The following is a 21,138-nucleotide window of genomic DNA, read 5'->3' on the forward strand; positions in this document are numbered from 1 at the left end:
TTCTTAAGAGTTACTTTTAGCGCAACACTGGCGGAACCATCCAAAGTTAGCAATTTAATTTATTTCATTGGATGGTTCCCAGCACAACGCAATTGTCCAGGGAAAGTTAGCACTTCTGGACAATTGCAACGTAAACCCTTACCTGGGAACTTCAGAGAGGCATTTGCCAGCACATCTTTGAGGCACCCCAAATCCGACGCTTGGGAGCCAGGAAGTTACAGGCCTATAGTTTTGCTAATTAAGTTGTTAAAATTAAAGTAGAGATGTGTACAAAGCAAAAGTAAAATCAAGTACTGAAGTAGACCGACAAGAGCATTACATCAAAATGCTCACAAAGCTTGTCACCAGAAAGGAGATGAGTGTGGAAGGCAGCCAGGGTTTCTTCTACACAATTTCTAGCATATGGCTCACAAGCAAAATAGCCAAAGGAATAGAACGCACAAGGATTCAAGCTTTTTTGTTGAAGTAAGGATGCATGATACAATGGAACTTATGGGTAGGGAGTGGGGATCTATTTGAAGAAAACAATGATTGGGAAAAAGTTACAAGGCCAGTAAATTTCTCAGTTTGTATCGAGATATTTAATTATGTCTTAAAAGCTTCTGCAAAATTAAAACTCAAAAGTTATTTCCCCTTTGCAGAAAAGTACAGTTAACAAAATATGTAGTATCCAAGACATTTTATTTTATTGAATATTCAAAATAGAAGATCCCAGAAATCTACAACTATGAACATATATACAAATTCAATTCTAAAAAAGTTGTGGTTGAAGCATACCTTATTTGTACATTCTACGAAACAATGAGAGAAGCTGAATTAAATGCCAGAGACAAATTTGTGATTAAGTGCTTTGGATATTGTACACCTTAAATATAAACTGATACACATGATTGTTAGGTTATGGCATTAGGACAGCAATTTCAATGGTCGAATCAATTTCACTAAAATATTCTGTATCAGTGGCAGCATAAGCATCTTCAAACAAAAGGGTTAAAGATAACAGATAATTTAGAAAAGTATTCAGATATTCTTGTATAATAGCTCATTGCAAATTAATTCTCAAAAATTTGCACCTTGTTTAACAAAAACCTTGATAAACTCTAATAAACTATTTCTCCCCACCCAAAAAAAATCTCTTCATTAGTTTGAACAGCTACCCAACAACACAGCAGCATTAGTTCCAACATTAGTAATTGGCATTCCATTATTCAGTGTATTTTTCCATTTAAGGATTAAATTAATTCAACTTTCCAAACATATAAAATAGTTAACTTGATCACACAGTTTATGCATACAAAACAATCTACATTAATTACAAAAATGGTTCATTCAATATTATCATTCACAATATCCAAAATCAACAGATTATGAAAACAAAGTTTAAATTATTCAGAAAACAAAAATGTAACAAAACGTTTAGTATAATGAAAGTGCTAAGATAATAAAGTATAAGCAGAAATGATTTTGCACAGTGAAACACCACACTATATCGTAAGATAGTGGAATGCAGAAACTAAAAATTACTCCCCAAATGTTCAACTATTTATTCGCAATATATGTCAATATATGGGATAATAAGAGATGCGCTGGAGCCACTTCATCTGAAGGCCTTTCGCAGGGGACATAGATATGGATTAACTGTTGGGCCCACCAAAATGCATGAAGGTCCTCCTGTTGGTGGCAAAAAAAGTAATGGCAATATGAAATTTGAAGAAAATACAAAAGGTCATTGTAGGGTTCAATAGTTTGACTGATGTGTGTTTGATTCTGTTTCTTTGTTCTCTGATCCTGGAACACTTACTTGATTGCTTAGGACTGTGGGTGGATCTGAGAAGGTCCCACAACAGTGGTGGGCAAGCTGATGCCCAGTGGGCCACAGGACCCATTGAGTGTGGCCCATGAGACATTTTATTGACCATTGCCCACACGCAGGTTTGCCACATTCCCTGATTTCCATCTGTGTAGTTTTTTTTCCTACCGGTATGACTGAAGCGATACGTACATAAAGCAACAGAAGTGAAGTGAGGTGCATAAGGATTGCACACATTAACTGAGAGCCGTGAGCTCCCTCTGGCTTCTGAAGTGTAAATATTTATTTTCTTTCCCATTTGAGGTTATCTAGTAATGTATAGATAATTAAGGATTATCAGTAACTCACTATGGAATATTTGCCATGTATTAAATGTATTTAATCTTAATAATGAGGTCATTGTTAGTGAACAAGGCTGATTTCAGTCTCGAGGTCCACTGCGATGAAGGAGTGCTATTCATGTGGCCCATTTAATAGACTAGGTTATTTCATTGTTTCAGAAGGATCTGGGGCTCCCTGGGGAAGAAATCAGCCATGAACAATATCCTGTAAATTCTGAGATATTTTAAAGTTCTGTAAATAAACTGTTTAGAGCAGTCTGATTTGCTCAGAGATAAATTAGACATGCAGAACCTAGCAAATACATAAGTCATAATAAAATATTAAATTTTGCTTCCTTGACCTTGGTTCGATTTATCCCAAATTTGAGGGCAGTTCTTCATTTAAGATCTGCAGTTTATTTTATGATAGTGAATTGTTTCTGTACATTCATGTATTTCACACCAATTACATATTAAACTTGCTCAAACTATTTACTAATTTAGAGATAAACCAACTATCAAGTAATCAGATCAACAAATTACTGGTTTCTAAACAAAGTGCACAATTGGCCATCCATTAGCTTATCTGGAAAGTTAATATACAAACATATACAGAGACTGATTCTGGAAGATGATTCACATCACATACGGCAGCAATGACTTTGCTTTGCAGAACTGAGCCAGCAGGAGATCATAGGGCCATCATGGTCCAAATAAGTACCCAGTCACATATAAGCTATTTGATCATCTCCTCAGTTTGTATTTCCCTTTTTACTAAGGCTCTATATAAACTGTCAAGATATAATTACTTCCTGCTGTGCACTAACATGCCCCAAATTGCACTCACTTCCCGTTCTCAGCTTTGAGAATTATATTCTGTCCCATTCAAGCTCATTAACAAGCTCCAATGAGTTTAATAGGCTGTTAATTGGAGGCATGAGGGTTGCAGTCTACTACCTACCCCCTATTTTGAAAACTGCAATTTGTCCCAGAGGAGTTAGAAGGTTGACACACCATCCAGGAATCCCATTTTCAAAGTGTGCCTGCAACTAGCCACACACCCCTGAGCGATTGAAAATCCAGCCCCTGATTTCAAAATAAATTTCAAAACAACTAATGATGCCTCTTTTCCTGTCTTTATCAAATGACAGGCAGCACATTTCTGGTGCATTATAAGCAGGCTTGCATTTTGGCCATTCTAGATGTCAAAATTCTGCTTTGCGCTTGGAAACTGACATGGGGCCACCAGCTCAAATGGCAAAATAACAATAATATGTGCACAAACGGGATATTGGGCTGCATTTTGTGCCCTCCCTACCACTCCACTGGATGTTTTTGGCAGAGGGGTGGGAAGCATGGAAAATGCAAATACTGCCTTCCCCCTCACACCCCAATCTGGTCCAAATTATAGTGGGTGGGCGGGTGCAGAAATTGGCAGCCCACCAGCCAGGGATTTACCTGGCTCTGGAATCCATTGAAGTTCTTTTGGGGGCTGCTTGGAGTCCCAGAGGTGTCCATTTCTCGGTTCACGCAGTGCTGCCAGCCAGATTGGCTATCAGCTCTCTTGGCAGGACTTTCTCCCAAATGGGCATAAGTCCCACTTTCAGCTTGTTTAGCTTACAGGACAGGCTACTGGATGACTCCTGCAACTTGGGGGGTTGTGGGGAGGAGGAGAGGGGAGGGGAAGTTGGGAAGCAATACACCTCCCTGTGAAATTCAGCCCATAAAATCATCACCACTATTCCCTATTAGGCACTTTGTTCATTAAGTAAAAGACAAACATGAAATAATTGAGATTATAAATTTTTTATTTTCCTGTCTCCTTCCCCAATCATTTCAGCTTGACAGTGAGATCCTTAAAACATGAATGATTCTCCATATCTTTGAAGCCTCCTCTCAACTAAAAGAGACATAGATGACAAAATTCATCATCACCTCCAAAGCTGAGGAAATGTATTTGAGAACTAGGATCTCCAACCTGAGACTAAGACCACAGTTTATTGGGCAGCTGTGATCCCTGCTCACCTATGTGCTTTGAAGACCTGGTCAATGACAGCAGTCACCTCAAAGCACTGGAGAAGTACTACCAATGGTGCCTTGCCAAGGTCTTCCAACTCCGGTGGCAGGAAAGATGGTTCAACAGCACTATCCTCTCTGAAATCAAGACTGTAATCATTCAAAACCAGCTCCGTTGGGCAGGATATGCTCACATCCGACTCCTGAAGCAACTGCTTTCCTCAGAACTTTATCATGGTAGGAGAACCCCCAGGAGCACAACAGAGACATTTTATGGGTGTCCTCGAAGCATCCCTGAGGAGGTCAAACATCCCTACCAACTCCTGGGAGGCCCTGGCTTGTGACCAACCAAAATGGAGATGGTTCATTTGAGAAGGCACTGAACACATCAAGAAATTTCCTCAGGAACATGCAGAGATAAAGTTGAGGCTTTGGAGTGAGAGCACACACCTCCAAATCATTTACCAACCTCCAACACACCTGTCCACGTGTGGCAGAGTCTGCAAATTGTGCTTTGGATTTTTCAGCCACCTCAGAACTCATCAAACCAGGGTGGAAGTAAGTTATCCTAGACCCTTAGGGACTATTTAAGAAGCAAGTATACTTTCAGAAGAGGAGGAGGCACTTTTAAAAAGATGTCTGCTATGTGACTTAGCTTTAAAATTTCTGAACACTTTCTTCAAACAAATATTCAAAGATTAAACTTTTTGAGCAATTAAAATCTATTTCTATGAAACATGAATGCGGTTTTCTAGAAGATATATTTTAAAATTAAAATGAACAGGTAATTTCCAACAATAGGAAATGCTGGAAATACCCATCAAATTACGTTAGACATTAGACGTTAGATGTGACTTCGCAGTTGGACAGCTCTTGCTGAATAATTCCGAGTGTGCCAAGAATCACTTACAGCCAATTAAGATCAGTAAGGCTCACAATGTGGCTCACTCAATTGCTGGAACCTACATATTTTCGTACATGCAGGCAAAAGGAGCATATCCAGGTATTGCACCTTTTTTGAATTAAACAAAAGAGTTGAGGACATTCTCTTTGGCAATGCCATGACCACAGTCAATTTGCCAACTAATCAGCACCTTTTTTCATTAAGTATAACCAAAGCTCTCTTTGAAATTTGGCATTTTTAAAAATTAGTTCAAGGGATGTGGGCTTCGCTGGCTAGGCCAGCATTCATTGCCCATTTCTACTGCCCTTGAGAATGTGGCGGTGAGCTGCCTTCTTGAACTGCTGCAGTCCATGTGGTGTAGTACACCCACAGTGCTATTAGGGAGAGAGTTCCAGGATTTTGACACCACGATGGTGAAGGAATAGTGATATATTTCCAAATTAGGATGGTGAGTGGCTTGGAGGGGAACCTCCAGGTGGTGGCATTCCCATGTGTCTGCTCCCTTGTCCTTCCAGTGTTCTTGATAGTGGTCGTGGGTCTGGAAGGTGCTGTTGAAGGAGCCTTATAGTAAATTCCTGCAGTGCGTCTTGTAGATGGCATGCATTGTTGCTACTGTGCTTTGGTGGTGCAGGGAGTGAATATTTGTGGAAGGCATGCCAATCAAGGGGGCTGCATTGTCCTGGATGGTGTCAATCTTCGAGTGTTCTTGTAGTTGCACCCATCCAAGCGGGTGGAGGGTATTCCATTACGGTCCTGACTTAAACTTTGTAGATTGTGGACAGGCTTTGGAGAGTCAGGAGACGAGTTACTCAGTGCAGAATCCTTAACTGCTGACCTGCTCTTGTAGCCACAGTATTTACAAGGTCAGACCAGTTAAGTTTCTGATTAATGGTAACACCGAGAATGTTGATAGTTTTTGATTTGGTTTATTGTTGTCACACGTATTAGCATACAGTGAAAAGTATTGTTTCGTGTGCACTATACAGACAAAGCATACCGTACTTAGGGAAGGAAAGGAGAGTGCAGAATTGTTACAGTCATAGCTGGGATGTAGAGAAGGATCAACTTAATGCGAAGTAGGTCCATTCAAAAGTCTGATGGCAGCAAGGAAGAAGCTGCTTTTGAGTCGGTTGGTACAGGTCCTCGGACTATTATATCTTTTTTCCTGATGGAAGAAAGTGGAAGAGAGTATGTCCGGGGTGCTTGGGGTCCTCGATTATACCAGCTGCTTTTCCAAGGCAGCGGGAAGTGTGGACAGTGTCAATGGATGGGAGGCTGGTTTGAGTGATGGACTGGACTTCATTCACAACCCTTTACAGGAGCCATACCAAGCTGTGACACAACCGGAAAGAATGCTTTCCACGGTGCATCTGTAGAAGTTGGTAAGAGTTGTAGCGGACATGCCAAATTTCCTTAGTCTCCTAAGAAAGTAGAGGCATTGATGGGCTGTCTTAACTACAGCGTCCACATGGAGGGACCAGGACAAGTTGTTGATGATCTGGATACCTAAAAACTTGAGGCTCTTGACTATTTCTACTTCGTCCCCATTGATGTAGACAGGGGCATGCCCTCCACTATATTTCCTGAAGTCGATGACTATCTCCTTCATTTTGTTGACAACGAGGGAGAGATTATTGTCGTCGCACCAATTCACCAGATTCTCTATTTCCTGTATTGTGTCTCCTCATTATTTGAGATGCTGTGGGCTTCAGTGATGGTAATGCCACTGAATGTCAAGGGGTAACGGTTAGATTCTTTCTTGGGTCATTGCTGGGCACCTATGTGGCGCAAATGTTACTTGCCACTTGTCAGCCTAAGCCTGATACAGTCCAGGTCTTGTTGCATTTGTATATGGACTAATTCAGCTTGTTCTTTTCAGTGCAAGACAGGAATTAGACTAAATTGATTTGTTCTGCAGGCCTGGAATTCATGACACAATGCTCAGCATATGATTTAACAAAAAAAGTGTGGTCAGATCATTAGGAAGTTACCAATCCATTCTCACCAATAGAATTTTGCTCAATTTGGGGGCAGGGATGGGGCTGGCATTAGTGGGTATGAGAAGAGTTGAGAACATAAGCACCTTAGGTTTCTGGCTTAAAAAGTCTTCATTTCAGTTGATTCACTCAAGGCATTCAGTTATTGAAGAATTATAGCGAAGTAGCCTATCAATAAGGTAGTGATAATTTCCTAAATGTTTTAATTTACAAATGTTTTACAAAGGGGTATTGGATAGAAAGCATTTGTGATTTGGAGTGACCCACGACAAGACATTGTTTTCTTCCAAATGTTTTAATCAGAAGCTTTCACCGTCTAGAACTCGAATCGAAGAAAAACAATGGTCTCTTAATTTAGTATTTTACACTAAATGTGTTGATCACGAGATTAACAATTAGATTAAATGTATAGAAACATCCATTAAATTCCTTTCTTTATCTTAATCACATTCAACTATCCTCATTTATATTTGCATGAAGATAGTCAAATGAATTCCAAATAAAGTGGTGAAACACTTAAGCAGCTTAATTCTATAAATATTAAAATTGCAGTTTTAAGAAACCTACCTTCAAGTAGCTGCCCAGTGCATCTACCAGTATTCAATTATACTGCTACAATTTTAGACAGAAATGCAAAATGTTAGCATAGACAACATTTCAGCATTGTAGCTATTGCATTTAATTTTAATGAAAATGTACTTAATATATTGAAGGATTTCTTTGAAAATGTCCCGTTCTGTTAAGTTCTAAGATTTAAGTCAATACCTCTTCAGCATTATTACATATTTATCAGAGGTGTCAATTGTGCAATACATAATATATTTATATATGTGAAAAAGTTAAACATTTGTATTAACAAAACAAATTTAAATACTCAAGTAGCTTCGGTCTGCAAAGCACAAAACATTTAACAATTCTGAAATGCAAGCAATGCCATTGTCCCCCACTACCTAAAGGAATCTAAGAGGCAATACAAGGCACACAAGGAGGGTCAACACTACTGGATAAGGAATAAGGACTGGTTTCCTCTATGGGGTAGGAGCATGTTGTCACAATAATTAGTATATCTGTCTCAGGCAATTGTTGGCTGTTTATTGGGGCTCTATTTGTAACGGATGAATTCAGCTTAGACATTTTTAGAACTTGATATGAAACTTAATGCAAAAGCATTAAGTGAAAAATTAAGTGCAACTTACAAATTACAGTTGAAATTGCTTGATATAATGTACAGGATCATGTTGTGAGCATGTCCTATATCCTGGAAATTTTACTTTGAATGATCACCATTAACAGACTCCATCTTATTTAATGACAAGTCAAAACATTCAGCTGTCATGTATCTTTTGCCCTGACAGCGTTCTTTAGTCCATACTCCATCCACTTTTCAATCAGGGCTTTGTCTGCATTCATTCCATGTTAATAACCAAACCATTAATTTTTCTTTGGATCTTGCCTTTCAAATACCCATTCTCTAGTGCCAGATTTTCATCCAAACTTGAGCATGCTTTCTATATCTTTGTGATGTGGATCAGCCAGGTCAACAATGCTGTCACTCTCATTGACCATAGTGACCTGGGCCTGGGGGTGCGGTGGGGGAAAAATAAAAAGCTCTGACGTCGACATGTAATTTCTTCGTGACCATCCTTGCTGAAAAGTACGTGACTGCTAGATGATAACTCTTCATAAACTGCAATTTGTCTCCTGAAACAAAATACATCCAGGATCTCTCCAAGAATTAATAAAGTACTGGAGGGTTAATGCTACTTAGGGAACTACAAACAGGGTCAGTCTTCAGAGGAGAAAGAATATTACAATAACTTCATAGAGAGTTGTTGTCTTCTTGGTGTTTTGGACAATATATCTCTCAACCATCACCAAAACCCAAGTAGCAGGTCATTCATCTTGTTTGCTGTTCGTGCACAAATTGGTTGCCACATTTACTTACTTCACAGCAAATACTTTTTGGACATGATGCTCTTTGAGCCACCCAAATGATGCAAAATGCTACATAAATGCACCATAAAGACAGCAAAGATGCATGATTAACAATACAATGTACCTAAATGAAATTTAGATCACCAAAGGTAGCCACCACCAACATATTCCCAATACGACAATTCATGGAATTATTTTTTGATTTGACCTGATTTATTGTCATATGTTTTAACATAGTGAAAGTATTGTTTCTTGCGCGCTATACAGACAAAGCCTACCGTTCATAGAGAAGGAAACGAGAGACTGCAGAATGTAGTGTAACAGTCATAGCCAGGGTGTAGAGAAAGATCGACTTCATGCAAGGTAAATCCATTCAAAAGTCTGACAGCAGCAGGGAAGAAGCTGTTCTTGAATCGGTTGGTATGTGACCTCAGACTTTTGTATCTTTTTCCCGAAGGAAGAAGGTGGAAGAGAGAATGTCCGGGGTGTGTGGGGTCCTTAATTTTGCTGGCTGCTTTGCCGAGGCAGCGGGAAGTGTAGATAGAGTCAATGTATGAGAGGCTGGTTTGCATGATGGATTGGGCTACATTCATGACCTTTTGTAGATCCTTGCGGTCTTGGGCAGAGCAGGAGCCATACCAAGCTGCGATACAACCAGAAAGAATGCTCTCTATGATGCATCTGTAAAACTTGGTGAGAGTTGTAGCTGACATGCCAAATTTCCTTAGTCTTCTGAGAAAGTAGAGGCGTTGGTGGGCTTTCTTAACTATAGTGTTGGCATGGGGGGACCAGGACAAGTTGTTGGCGATCTGGACACCTAAAAACGTGAAGTCTCTTGACCCTTTCTACTTTGTCCCCATTGATGTAGACAGAGGCATGTTCTCCTTTACGCTTCCTGAAGTCGATGACAATCTCCTTCGTTTTGTTGACATTGAGGGAGAGATTATTGTTACTGCACCAGTTCACCAGATTCTCTATCTCATTCCTTTACTCTGTCTCGTCATTGTTTGAGATCCGACCCACTGCCGTGGTGTCATCAGCAAACTTGAAAATTGAATTGGAGGGGAATTTGGCTGCACAGTCATGGGTGTACAAGGAGTATAGTAGGAGGCAGAGAACAGAGCCTTGTGGGGCACCGGTGTTGAGGATGATCGTGGAGGAGATGCTGTTGCCTATCCTTACTGATTATGGTCTCAGTTAGGAAGTTCAGGACCTTTTTGGAAACATAGGACAGAACAGTATGTACAACAGGTTTGTGATGTTGAACTGAGGTGGAGAGAATGTAGCAATGTATTTGTATTTTAAATTACTGACTGCTTTTTGATATTTCTTCATTCAAATAGGCTCAGCAGCACTCATCAGGAAGGGCAAGGACTATTGCCATAGTCCCTGATAATCAGAGGCTACTCTCCCCTTTGAAGGGGAAAGCTGACTGATGATGATTTGACCTGAAAATCACCACACCTCAGGTGAGGGGCAAGGTTGAGAAGGCGAGTTTTCATGAATAACCACAGCTGGTACAGGAATTGAACCTGCACTGCTGGTGTCCCTCTGCATCACAAATTGTACCTCTGAAGGTTATGGTGCTCTGCATAATGCCCCACAGTTTCTTCAATATCTTTCAGAATTTTTATAGCAATTTGTTGAGTGGCAAATATGAACAGACAATTGGATATTGGCACTTGAAAATGTGCAAGTGCTTTGCAGAACCAGTTGAAGGAACACTTCTGGCTATGAAACCTATTTCCATATTTAAACATCTCCTTTAAGGTGGTAAACTGTATCGAGATATAGGCCGGGGACTCTTGGACCTTGATCGCCCTGCAACTGCTGCCAGCGAGAACAGAGAATTTGGCACTCAACCAAATCTGCATTCACTACAGCGAGACCAGAGAATCCCAGCCACAGGTGGGGTTGGAGCATTCCAACCATAATGATGGAATGCAGGAAATGGCATATATACAAGACTAGTCAATTTTTAGATCTGGAGAAATTAATAAAGCAAACTAATACATAGCATGGGAGATTAAAATGATAATGGTTCTGCAAAGTTTTAAAACACAAAATGTTTATATTACCACATGATCAATAGTATAGAATCATCATGGAAATTTGCTTAACATTTTTAAGTTCTCCAAATACATGAACTGTACTCGACATTGGTATATAGTGGATACAAACTCAAAGGAGCAGCAAGATATAAACTGAGACACTAGACTAGAGTTGCGTAATTTTTTTTTTCATTCATTCACAGCATGTGGCCATCACTGGCCAGGCCAGCATTTTTATTGCCCATTCTTAATTGCCTTTGAGAAGGTGATAGTGAGCTGCATTCTTGAACTGCTGCAGTCCATGTCATGTAGTTACACCCACAGTGCTGTTAGGGAGGGAATTCCAGGAATTTGACTCAGCAACAGTGAAGAAATAGAGATATAGTTCCACATTGGGATGGTGAGTGGCTTCAAGGGAAACTTGCAGTTGTTGGTGTTCCCATGTATTAGCTACTCGTCATTTTAGGTGGTGGAGGTCGCCAGTTTTAAAGCTTCTGCCGAAGGAACATTGGTGAATTGCTGAAGTGCATATTGTACCCAGTAGACACTTCTGCCACTGCATATCAGTAGTGGTGGGCTTGGATGTTGAAGTTGGTGTATGGAATAATCAAGTGGGTTGCTTTGTCCTGGATGGTGTCAGGTTTTCTCAAATGTTCCTGAAGCTGCCCTCATCCAAACAAGTGGACAGTATTCTGTCACACTCCTGACTTGTGCCTTGTACATGGTGGATAAGCTTTGCAGAGCGAGGGAGGCAAGTTACTCGCTGCAGAATTCCCAACTTCTGACCTATCGTACTTAGTATTTATATGGTTAGCCCTGGTCAATGGTAACTCCCAGGATGTTGGTGGGGGAGCGGGGGAATCCAGTGATGGTAATGACATTGAATGTCAATGGTAATGGTTAAATTCTCTCGTTGGAGATAATTGACTGGCAGTTGTGTGGTTTGAATTTTGCTTGCCCCTTAGCCCAAACCTGAACGTTGTCCAGGTCTTGCAGCATATGGGCACACACTGTTTTCAGTGTTTGAGGAGAATGGTGCTGAACAGTGTGCAGTCATCGATATACATCCTCACTTCTGACCTTATGATGGAGGGAAGGTCATCGATGAAGCAGTTGAAGATGGGCCTTGGACACGACCCTGAGAACTCCTGGAATGATGTCCTGGACCTGAGATGATACACCTCCAACAACCGTAGCCATCTTCCTTCGTGCCAAGTATCATGCCAACCAATGGAGATTCTTCCCTCCGATTCCCATTGACTCCAGTTGTGTTAAGGCTTTTTGATGCCACCCTTAGTCAAATGCTGCCTTGATGTCAAGGGCAGTCATTCTCACCTTACCTCTCGAGTTCAACTCTTTCGTCCATGTTTGGGTGAAGGCTGAAATGAAATCAGGAGCTGAGTGGCCATGACAGACCCCAAACTCAGTGTCAGTGAACAGGTAATTGCTGAGTAAGGGCACTGTTGTGACTCACTCAGCAATAGGAACAGAGTTGTATATACATGTTTGGAGATTATACTAAATCACGAGGCACAAAGGGCATATACAGATCAAGTTAGAGGGCAAAACTGCCCACAGCTGTAAAGGGACTGTGGGGTCATCCACTTTATTTCCATAAAAGAAAAGTAGGATTATTTTCTTAATGCAAGAGATTAGAAATTGTGTCCAAGTACACAAAGCAGTATAAAGACTTGGTCAATTCCTATCTAGAGTACAGCTGTCAGCTTTGAGCTCCACAACTCAGGATAGATACTAGCGTTGGAGTGCAGATTCACCAGAATTATATCAGAATTTAAATAGTTAAATTATGAGGCTAGATTGCATTAATTTGGGCTCGTACATAAGAAATAGGAACAGCAGTAGGCCATTTGGCCCCTTGAGCCTGCTCTACCATTCAATCATATCATGGCTGATGTGATTGTGGCCTTTAACTCCACTTTGTTGTATTGTTCTTTAATAGAGGGATACAAAAGAATGGTCTAGTGGGCACATGAGCGGCGCAAGCTTGGAGGGCCGAAGGGCCTGTTCCTGTGCTGTATAGTTCTTTGTTCTTCTTACCTGGCCCCATAGCCTTTGAAAATCAAAAATCTGTCTAACTCAGCCTCAAATATATTCAATGACCCAGCCTCCTCTGCTGTCTGGGGAAGAGAATTCCCATTATTAACCACCCTCAGAGAAGAAACTTGTCCTCATTCCCATCTTAAATACAAGACCCCTTATTTTGAAAGTGTTCCCCAGTTCTAGATTCCCCCACAAAGGGGAGCATTTTGTCAGCACCTATCCTGTCAAGCCCCCTCAGAAACGTGTATACTTCAATCAGATTACCGTTCATTTTTCTAAACTCCAATAAGCATAGGCCCAATCTGTTCAATGTATCTCCATAAAACAACCCTCATCCCAGAAATTAACCTGGACTGATCTGCTTCCAATATAAGTCATTCCATAAGCAAGGAGGCTAAAACGGTACACAGTACTCCAAGTATGGGCTCACCAGTGTCATATGTCAAGACTTCCTTACTTTTATTACACCCCTGCAATAAGGCCAACATTCCTGTTTCTACATGCTAGCTTTTTGTGATTCATGAATAAGGACACGAATGTCCCTCTGTTCAGAAGCATGCTGAAGTCTCTCTGCATTTAAGTAATATTCTACTTTGCTATTCTTCCTGCCAAAGTGGACAACTTCATGTTTCCCCCCACCTGCCAAATCTTTGCCCAAGGGTTCTATCCCCTGGAATTAAAAAAGTTAAGGGGTGATTTTTTGATTGATTATATGATAGCCGGAAATGATACAGAAACTACAGAGAAGCTATTTCCTCCGTTGAGGTATTTCAAAACAAGAAACTTAAACTTAAAGCTAAGTCATTCATGAGTGAAATGAGGATGCACATTTTCACACAAATGGTAATGGAAATCTCCCCTCCAAAAGGCTGTGTCCATTGAAGTTTTTTGTACTGATTTTCATTAGGTAAGGTGGATATGGATTAAAGGTAAATAAATGGGATTGGGGCACAGATCAACAGCGAGGTAATTGTGAGGGTGGCATGGTGGGACAGTGGTTAGCACTGCTACCTCACAGCGCCAGGGACCCAGGTTCAATTCCGGCCTCGGGTCACTGTGTGGAGTTTACACATTCTCCCCGTGTCTGCATGAGTTTCTTCCAGGTGCTCCGGTTTCCTCCCACAGTCCAAAGATGGGCGGGTTAGGTTAATTGGTCATGCTAAATTAACCCTGTCAGGGGGATTGTCAGGGTAAATACGAGGGGTTAGGGGAATTGGGTCTGGGTGGGATTGTGTTTGGGCAGACTTGCATAAAAAAACATAACATAAGAACTAGGAGCAAGAATAGGCCATCTGGCCCCTCGAGCCTGCTCCACCATTCAATAAGACCATGGCTGATCTTTTCGTGGACTCAGCTCCACTTAACCTGCCTGCTCACCATAACCCTGAATTCCTTTACTGTTCATTAGGTAAGGTGGATATGGATTAAAGGTAAATAAATGGGATTGGGGCACAGATCAACAGCGAGGTAATTGTGAGGGTGGCATGGTGGCACAGTGGTTAGCACTGCTACCTCACAGCGCCTTAAAAACATTCAATGAAGTAGCCTCAACTACTTCACGGAACAGGGAATTCCACAGATTCACAACCCTATTGTGTGAAGAAGTTCCTCCTCAACTCAGTCCTAAATCTGCTCCCCCTTATTTTGAGGTCATGCCCCCTAGTTCTAGTTTCACCTGGCAGTGGAAATAACCTCCCTGCTCATCTATTCCCTTCATAATCTTATGTGTTTCTATAAGATCTCCCCTCATTCTTCTGAATTCCAATGAGTATAGCCCCAGTCTACTCAGTCTCTCCTCATAAGCCAATCATCTCAACTCCAGAATCTTCTCTGCACCCCCTCCAGTGCCAGTATATCCTTTCTCAAATAAGGAGACCAAAACTGAAGCCAGTATTCCAGGTATGGCCTCACCAGCACTTTACACAGCTGCAACATAACCTCCCTGTTTTTAAACTCCATCCCTCTAGTAACGAAGGACAAAATTCCATTTGCCTTCTTAATTACCTGCTACACCTGCAAACCAACTTTTTGTGATTCATGCACAAGGACACCCAGGTCCCTCTGCACAGCAGCATGCTGCAATTTTTTACCATTTAAATAATAGTCCATTTTGCTATTATTCCTACCAAAATGGATGACCTCACATTTACCAACATTGTACTCCATCTGCCAGACCCTCGCCCACTCACTTAGACTATCTATATCCCTTTGCAAACTTTCAGCGTCCTCTGCACACTTTGCTCTGCCACTCATCTTAGTATCATCTGCGAATTTTGACACACTACACTTGGTCCCCAACTCCGAATCATCTATGTAAATCGTAAACAATTGCGATCCCAACACTGATACCCGAGGCATACCGCTAGTCACTGATCGCCAACCAGAAAAACACCCATTTACTCCCTCTCTTTGCTTTCTGTTAGTTCTATTAGTTAGCACACTTGATGGGCCGAATGGCCTCCTTCTCCATGTGGGAATTCTATGATGATAACAATTGGATGGTGGAACAGACTTGAGGGCTGAATGGCCTACAATTCCTCAGAGTAATCAGTTTTGATAAGTGGCCTTGCTGCTTATATCATTACAATGTGTTAATGTTCCAATCCTCAAGTCAGAGTTGTGATTCATAGAATCCCTACAGTGCAGAAGGAGGCCATTCGGACCATCGAGTGTGCTAACTAATAGAACTAACAGAAAGCAAAGAGAGGGGGTAAAATGGGTGTTTTTCTGGTTGCCGACTACAATCCCACCCAGGCCCTATTCCCTTAACCCCATGTTTTTACCCTGCTAATCCCCTGACACTAGGGTCAATTTACCATGGCCAATCAACCTAACCTGTACATCTTTGGGCTGTGGGAGGAAACACAGAGGAGCACCCAGAGGAAACCCACGCAGACACGGGGAGAATGTGCAAACTCCAACAGACAGTGACCCAAGGCCAGAATTGAACCCGGATCCCTGGAACTGAGAGGCAGCAGTGCTAACCACTGTGCCATCCGATTCAGGGGGGTAACACACACACCTTCAAAACAGAAGTTCCATTCGCGCACAAAAATCTAAGTTGACACTTCAGTGAGTTACTGGGGGAGTGCTGCACTATTGGAGGTGTCATCTTTTGGATGAGATGTTACATCAAGGTCGTATCTGCCTTCTCAAGTGTGTACATAAGATGCTATGACATTATTTTGAAGCAGAGCAGGGGAGTTATCGCCAATATCCTGACCAATATTTATTTAGTTTTAGTATTTGATGGGAATTGGGCATTACTGGCAATACTAGTGTTTGTTGCCCATCCCTAATTGTCATTGAACTTAGTGACTTACTGGACCATTTCAGAGGACAGTTAATAATCAACCATATTACTGTGGGTCTGAGTCACATGCAGGCCAGACCAGGTAAGGACAGATTCCCTCCCCTCAAGGACATTAGTGAATGAGATGGGTTTTTACATACGAACTTACAAATTAGGAGCAGGAGTAGGCCACTCTGCCCCTCAAGCCTGCTCTGTCATTCAATAAGATCATGGCCGATCTGACTGTAACCTCAACTCCACATTCCCACCAACCCCCGATAACTTTACACTTACTTGCTTATCAAGAATCTACCTCTGCCTTAAAAATATTCAAAGCTTACACTGCCTTTTGAGGAAGAGAGTTCCAAAGACTCTCAACCCTGTGGGAGAAAGAAAAGTTATCCTCAAATCGGAGAACCCTTATTTTTAAAACAGTGACCCCCAGTTCTAGATTCTCCCTCAAGAAGAAAGATCCACCACATCCACCCTGTCAGGACCCCTCAGGATCTTATGTATTTCAATAGTCATCTCTCACTCTTCTAAACTCCAGTGGATACAAGCCGAGCCTGTCCAATCTCTCTGCACAAGACAACCCGCCCATTCCAAGTAGGAGTCTAGTTAACAATTGACGATAGTTTCATAGCCAGCATTACTGAGATGAACTTTCAATTCCAGATCAAATCAACTGAATTTAGATTGCACCAGTTGCCATGACCCAAAGGATTAACCTGGATCTCCCTTTATACTAAAACACTAAAAGATTAGTTCATTATTGCATTGCTGTTTACGGGAGTTTGCCTCAGTGAAGTGCTATGGGGCATCTTGAGGTCACAAAAGGGTATAAAAGGTCTTTCTTTCATCATATTTGATGCTGGCCCACAACAATTTTCTTTCGAAAAAAGGACAAAATGTAGTATATTTAGTACCTTAACAACCCCAGAGCCAGGAGCGTCTTACCAACCAGAGAGCTTTGCAGGATCTGAAGCTGAAGCTCTGGGGAATCTGGTCAAAGTATCATATGGAGGAGTGCTATTGATGTGAACAAAACCCAAAATCAATTAAGCCAAAATATTTGCTGCATCAGTTCATCAGCTATTTATTCAATCATGCCATTTAAATTAAAAGCATGCAACTGTTGCTTCAAAATTATCATCCTTCTCTGAGCAAATATTCACTAATCTTTAAAAAGAGTAAGAAGTCTCACAACACCAGGTTAAAGTCCAACAGGTTTATTCGGTAGCAAAAGCCACAAGCGTTTGGAGCGCTGCCCCTTCGTCAGGTAAGTGGGAGTTCTATTCACAAACAGGGCATATAAAGACACAAACTCAATTTACAAAATAATGGTTGGAATGCGAGTCTTTACAGGTAATCAAGTCTTAAAAGTACAGACAGTGTGAGTGGAGAGAGCGTTAAGCACAGGTTAAAGAGATGTGTATTGTCTCCAGACAGGACAGTTAGTGAGATTTTGCAAGTCCAGGCAAGTTGTGGGGGTTACAGATAGTGTGACATGAACCCAAGATCCCAGTTGAGGCCATCCTCATGTCTGCGGAACTTGGCTATCAGTCTCTGCTCAGCGACTCTGCGCTGTCGTGTGTCGTGAAGGCTGCCTTGGAGAACGCTTACCCGAAGATCAGAGGCCGAATGCCCATGACCGCTCTCTGATTCGGCCTCTGATCTTCGGGTAAGTATTCTCCAAGGCGGCCTTCTGTTCTCAAAGTCTGACCACATGATCAGTGGTATAAAGTAGTGGATTTGTGGACACGGGTTATGACCCTGCCAAAAGGAAACAAGGTTGCTTTCTACAAAAAGCAAAATCAGAAGCAAAGTTTTTTTGAGAGATTAATACCTTGGCCAATTGTATAGTTAAGGAGGTTTGGATCTTCTATTACTAGTATTAAACCTACAAGGAGGATTAAATCTACAAGAAGGATTACCTGCTAAATACCTATGATAGATTTCAGAAAACAGATAGTCATCCCATAGGAAAATATATGAACTTCAATGGACTGTATACAAGATTGATAAAACTCAATTTGGGTGTTCAGTATTGGTATGTATTTAAATTCTGGATTGTATTAAATGGACAATTTACAGGTTCAGTTTTGGGAGAGGGAGGTCCTGTTGGCTACCTTGAAAAAAATCCTGGAAAATAGTAATTTCCTTGATCAAACATGGGACACTCCACAGTCAAACAAAGACTAGAGTTCTTGATGATCACTGATTCCTAAAAAGACCCAGATATTGGATGCAGATGTTAACAGAATGGAAGGATCAAAGATGTACTGAACGAGGATGGAAGCACTTTTAACAGATCTGGATAGACAACCAGAAGACAGAAATAGTCGGTAAATGAAAGCCAGGAATGTCCAGGGTGCTTCACGTGTGACTCAAAGTATTATACAGTGGACTGCCCAACACGATGAGGCAAGGTTCTTAGAATACATAACAAAGAGGATTCTGAAGAAGAGAATGAAGATCCAAATAAATTACATTGGTCACAAGGACTTTTAAGTCCTAAGATCTGAGAGTCACAGATTCCTTTAATCATGCAATAGCAGATAATGTTTGTACTTCAACTATATTGAAACAGGTTGGTTAAAATGATATCTTGATTCATTATGTAATGAGGGTTGATGCAAGGTCAAAGAATGTAAAGGTACAGCTTGCTTTTGGTATGATTACCACACACTGAGGTTACTAAAGAAGAGTTGGAATTCCATGTAAAATAGCTCAAGTAAGCCATTTTGTAAGAACTGATGTAGTCTCTGGTGAGATACCCATGTGGTTGAATAAACTTATGAAAAAGGCATAAATGAAACTTCATATGGAGCATAAGGCAACTATATCTGGAAAGTCAGTGGATCTGGAATTACCCAGTCAGGACATCATATCCTTTTAACAAAGCTTGATGCTTCTCACCAGTGTATAATATAAATATTAATGGTATCAGATAATAAAAATCAGATAGAAAAAAGGCAAATTGTCTTAAAATTACATAAACAATTTTCTTACCCTACTTGACAAAGATTAAAAATCCTGCTAAAAGATTTGCTACCAAATAAACCTGTTGGACTTTAACCTGGTGTTGTTAAAACTCTGACTGTGTTCACCCCAGTCCAACGCCGGCATCTCCACATATTGGTTTGAAGCCAGTAAAGTTCACAACTTTTGGAGTGTGCCTTGAAAACATGCCCTAGAAACTACAATATATTTGTATCACTTACTGATTGTGGAGCACAAATTAACAAATCTATATCAGTTTTTAAGTTTATACCACTCCTCCCATATACTAAAATTAGCCAATCTCCTACATAAAGTATAAGCCTAGAACTTAACCCAAAGGAGTGGTTCAATCTTTTTTTGAGATGCATTTTTAGACTGTAAGATTGAAATTCTGCACAATCTAAAGTTGTTGCATTCATGCCATATCTTAGTAAAATTAAACATTTCCATTTGTTGTGAAGCACAGTAAATTGAGTGAACAGTTTATCACCATTATGAATGTATGCACACCATACTCATGCTGGTTAGTTTTAAAGAAACATGCAAAAGTTAGTAGCTTTTCAGTGTTTAGCTTGAGCAGGAAACACTTTCAGCAATTATAGAAAAATCTGTCATGCAAATATGCATTCTAAGGTCATTTACCTTATTAACACTGGACTTTGAATATCATGTGAGAGCTCATTATGATAACCATTACTACCAATTTCCAAGCTGCAACAAAAAGTTTACACTATATGCACAGGGATTAAAAAGATCTGGGTTTTTGATGTACATTTAAAAGAAATGAATGAAGCAAAATGAAAAATGAAACAGTTATTTCACACTCATCTGAAAACAAAAAATCTATTCATTTTCTAAGTCTGGATCTGCAATGCTATCCAATACAAAAAGGTATCTAAAAATACACTGAATCCACTGCATCAAAGCATACAGAGTGCTATTTTATTGTTAAAAAAACAGTTAAGGTTATATGCAGCTTAATTTATTTTGTAAGCAAATAATTCAAAGCAGTTATGCAAGTGATTGAAGTGCATGTCACAATATTTTGTTTGATATCCTTTAACCCAAAGATTGTGCTTGGTAAGTGTTACACATTTAAGTGCCATTCAAATTATTCTGTTTAAATACACGATTGTATTTTTGCCCAGGTTTCAAAATCACACTACGAGTATAACTTGGTTTACAACCTATTACCTTGTCAGACTTACAAGCTTAACCCCCAAGGTGATTCAGTATGAAAAAATTTCTTACGTTTTCATGGGAATATTCTGAACACTACAGAAATACAAGAAATGGGAATATTGTTAAAATGCACAGAAAATATTAAAGCAGCACTTGTGTTTTGCTGAGGACAATATCAATGTGTAAATTTTATATGGCACTCAACTATTGCCGGCATCTCTTCAACTTAACATTTAACGTAATGTTTATTACAGAACAAAAGGCAGTGTAGAAATAAAAATTTAAAACACACAGATGTGACAGCACTTTTCCAACTGCAAATGTATTAGTCCCCTGATTGAAAGCAGCAATGAATGTCTAAAAAAAATACAGAACTGAAAGAAAGTGGAAACGGTATCAACGGTTATCACAAAGTAAAATGCCAAGTCCCTGAGACAGAGGAACTGTAGAGGAAAAAAGGAATATATAGAATTTAGAGACTAACAATTAGTAAATCAATGGTTCAATTTAGCTCTATACTCTATTTACAAAGAGGTAGCACATTTGAAATCTTGGGAGAAACACAAG

General features: G+C 40.4%; 1 protein-coding gene across 1 annotated transcript in view; it reads right to left on the reverse strand.

Moving 5' to 3' along the window:
- Positions 1-665: 665 nt before the first annotated feature.
- Positions 666-21,138, reverse strand: part of LOC144495135 (prominin-1-A-like) — a 160,992-nt gene continuing 140,519 nt past the window's right edge. The window contains exons 24-27 of the mRNA XM_078215086.1: positions 20,032-20,100; positions 17,313-17,415; positions 7,615-7,659; positions 666-1,671 (exon numbers count right to left, since the gene is read on the reverse strand). Coding sequence (XP_078071212.1) covers positions 17,340-17,415; positions 20,032-20,100 — 145 coding nt within the window. The 3' untranslated portion in view covers positions 666-1,671; positions 7,615-7,659; positions 17,313-17,339. The remainder of the gene's footprint in view (positions 1,672-7,614; positions 7,660-17,312; positions 17,416-20,031; positions 20,101-21,138) is intronic.

Source organism: Mustelus asterias, chromosome 1 (assembly GCF_964213995.1).
Source record: "Mustelus asterias chromosome 1, sMusAst1.hap1.1, whole genome shotgun sequence".
In the NCBI taxonomy this organism is placed as follows: domain Eukaryota; kingdom Metazoa; phylum Chordata; class Chondrichthyes; order Carcharhiniformes; family Triakidae; genus Mustelus; species Mustelus asterias.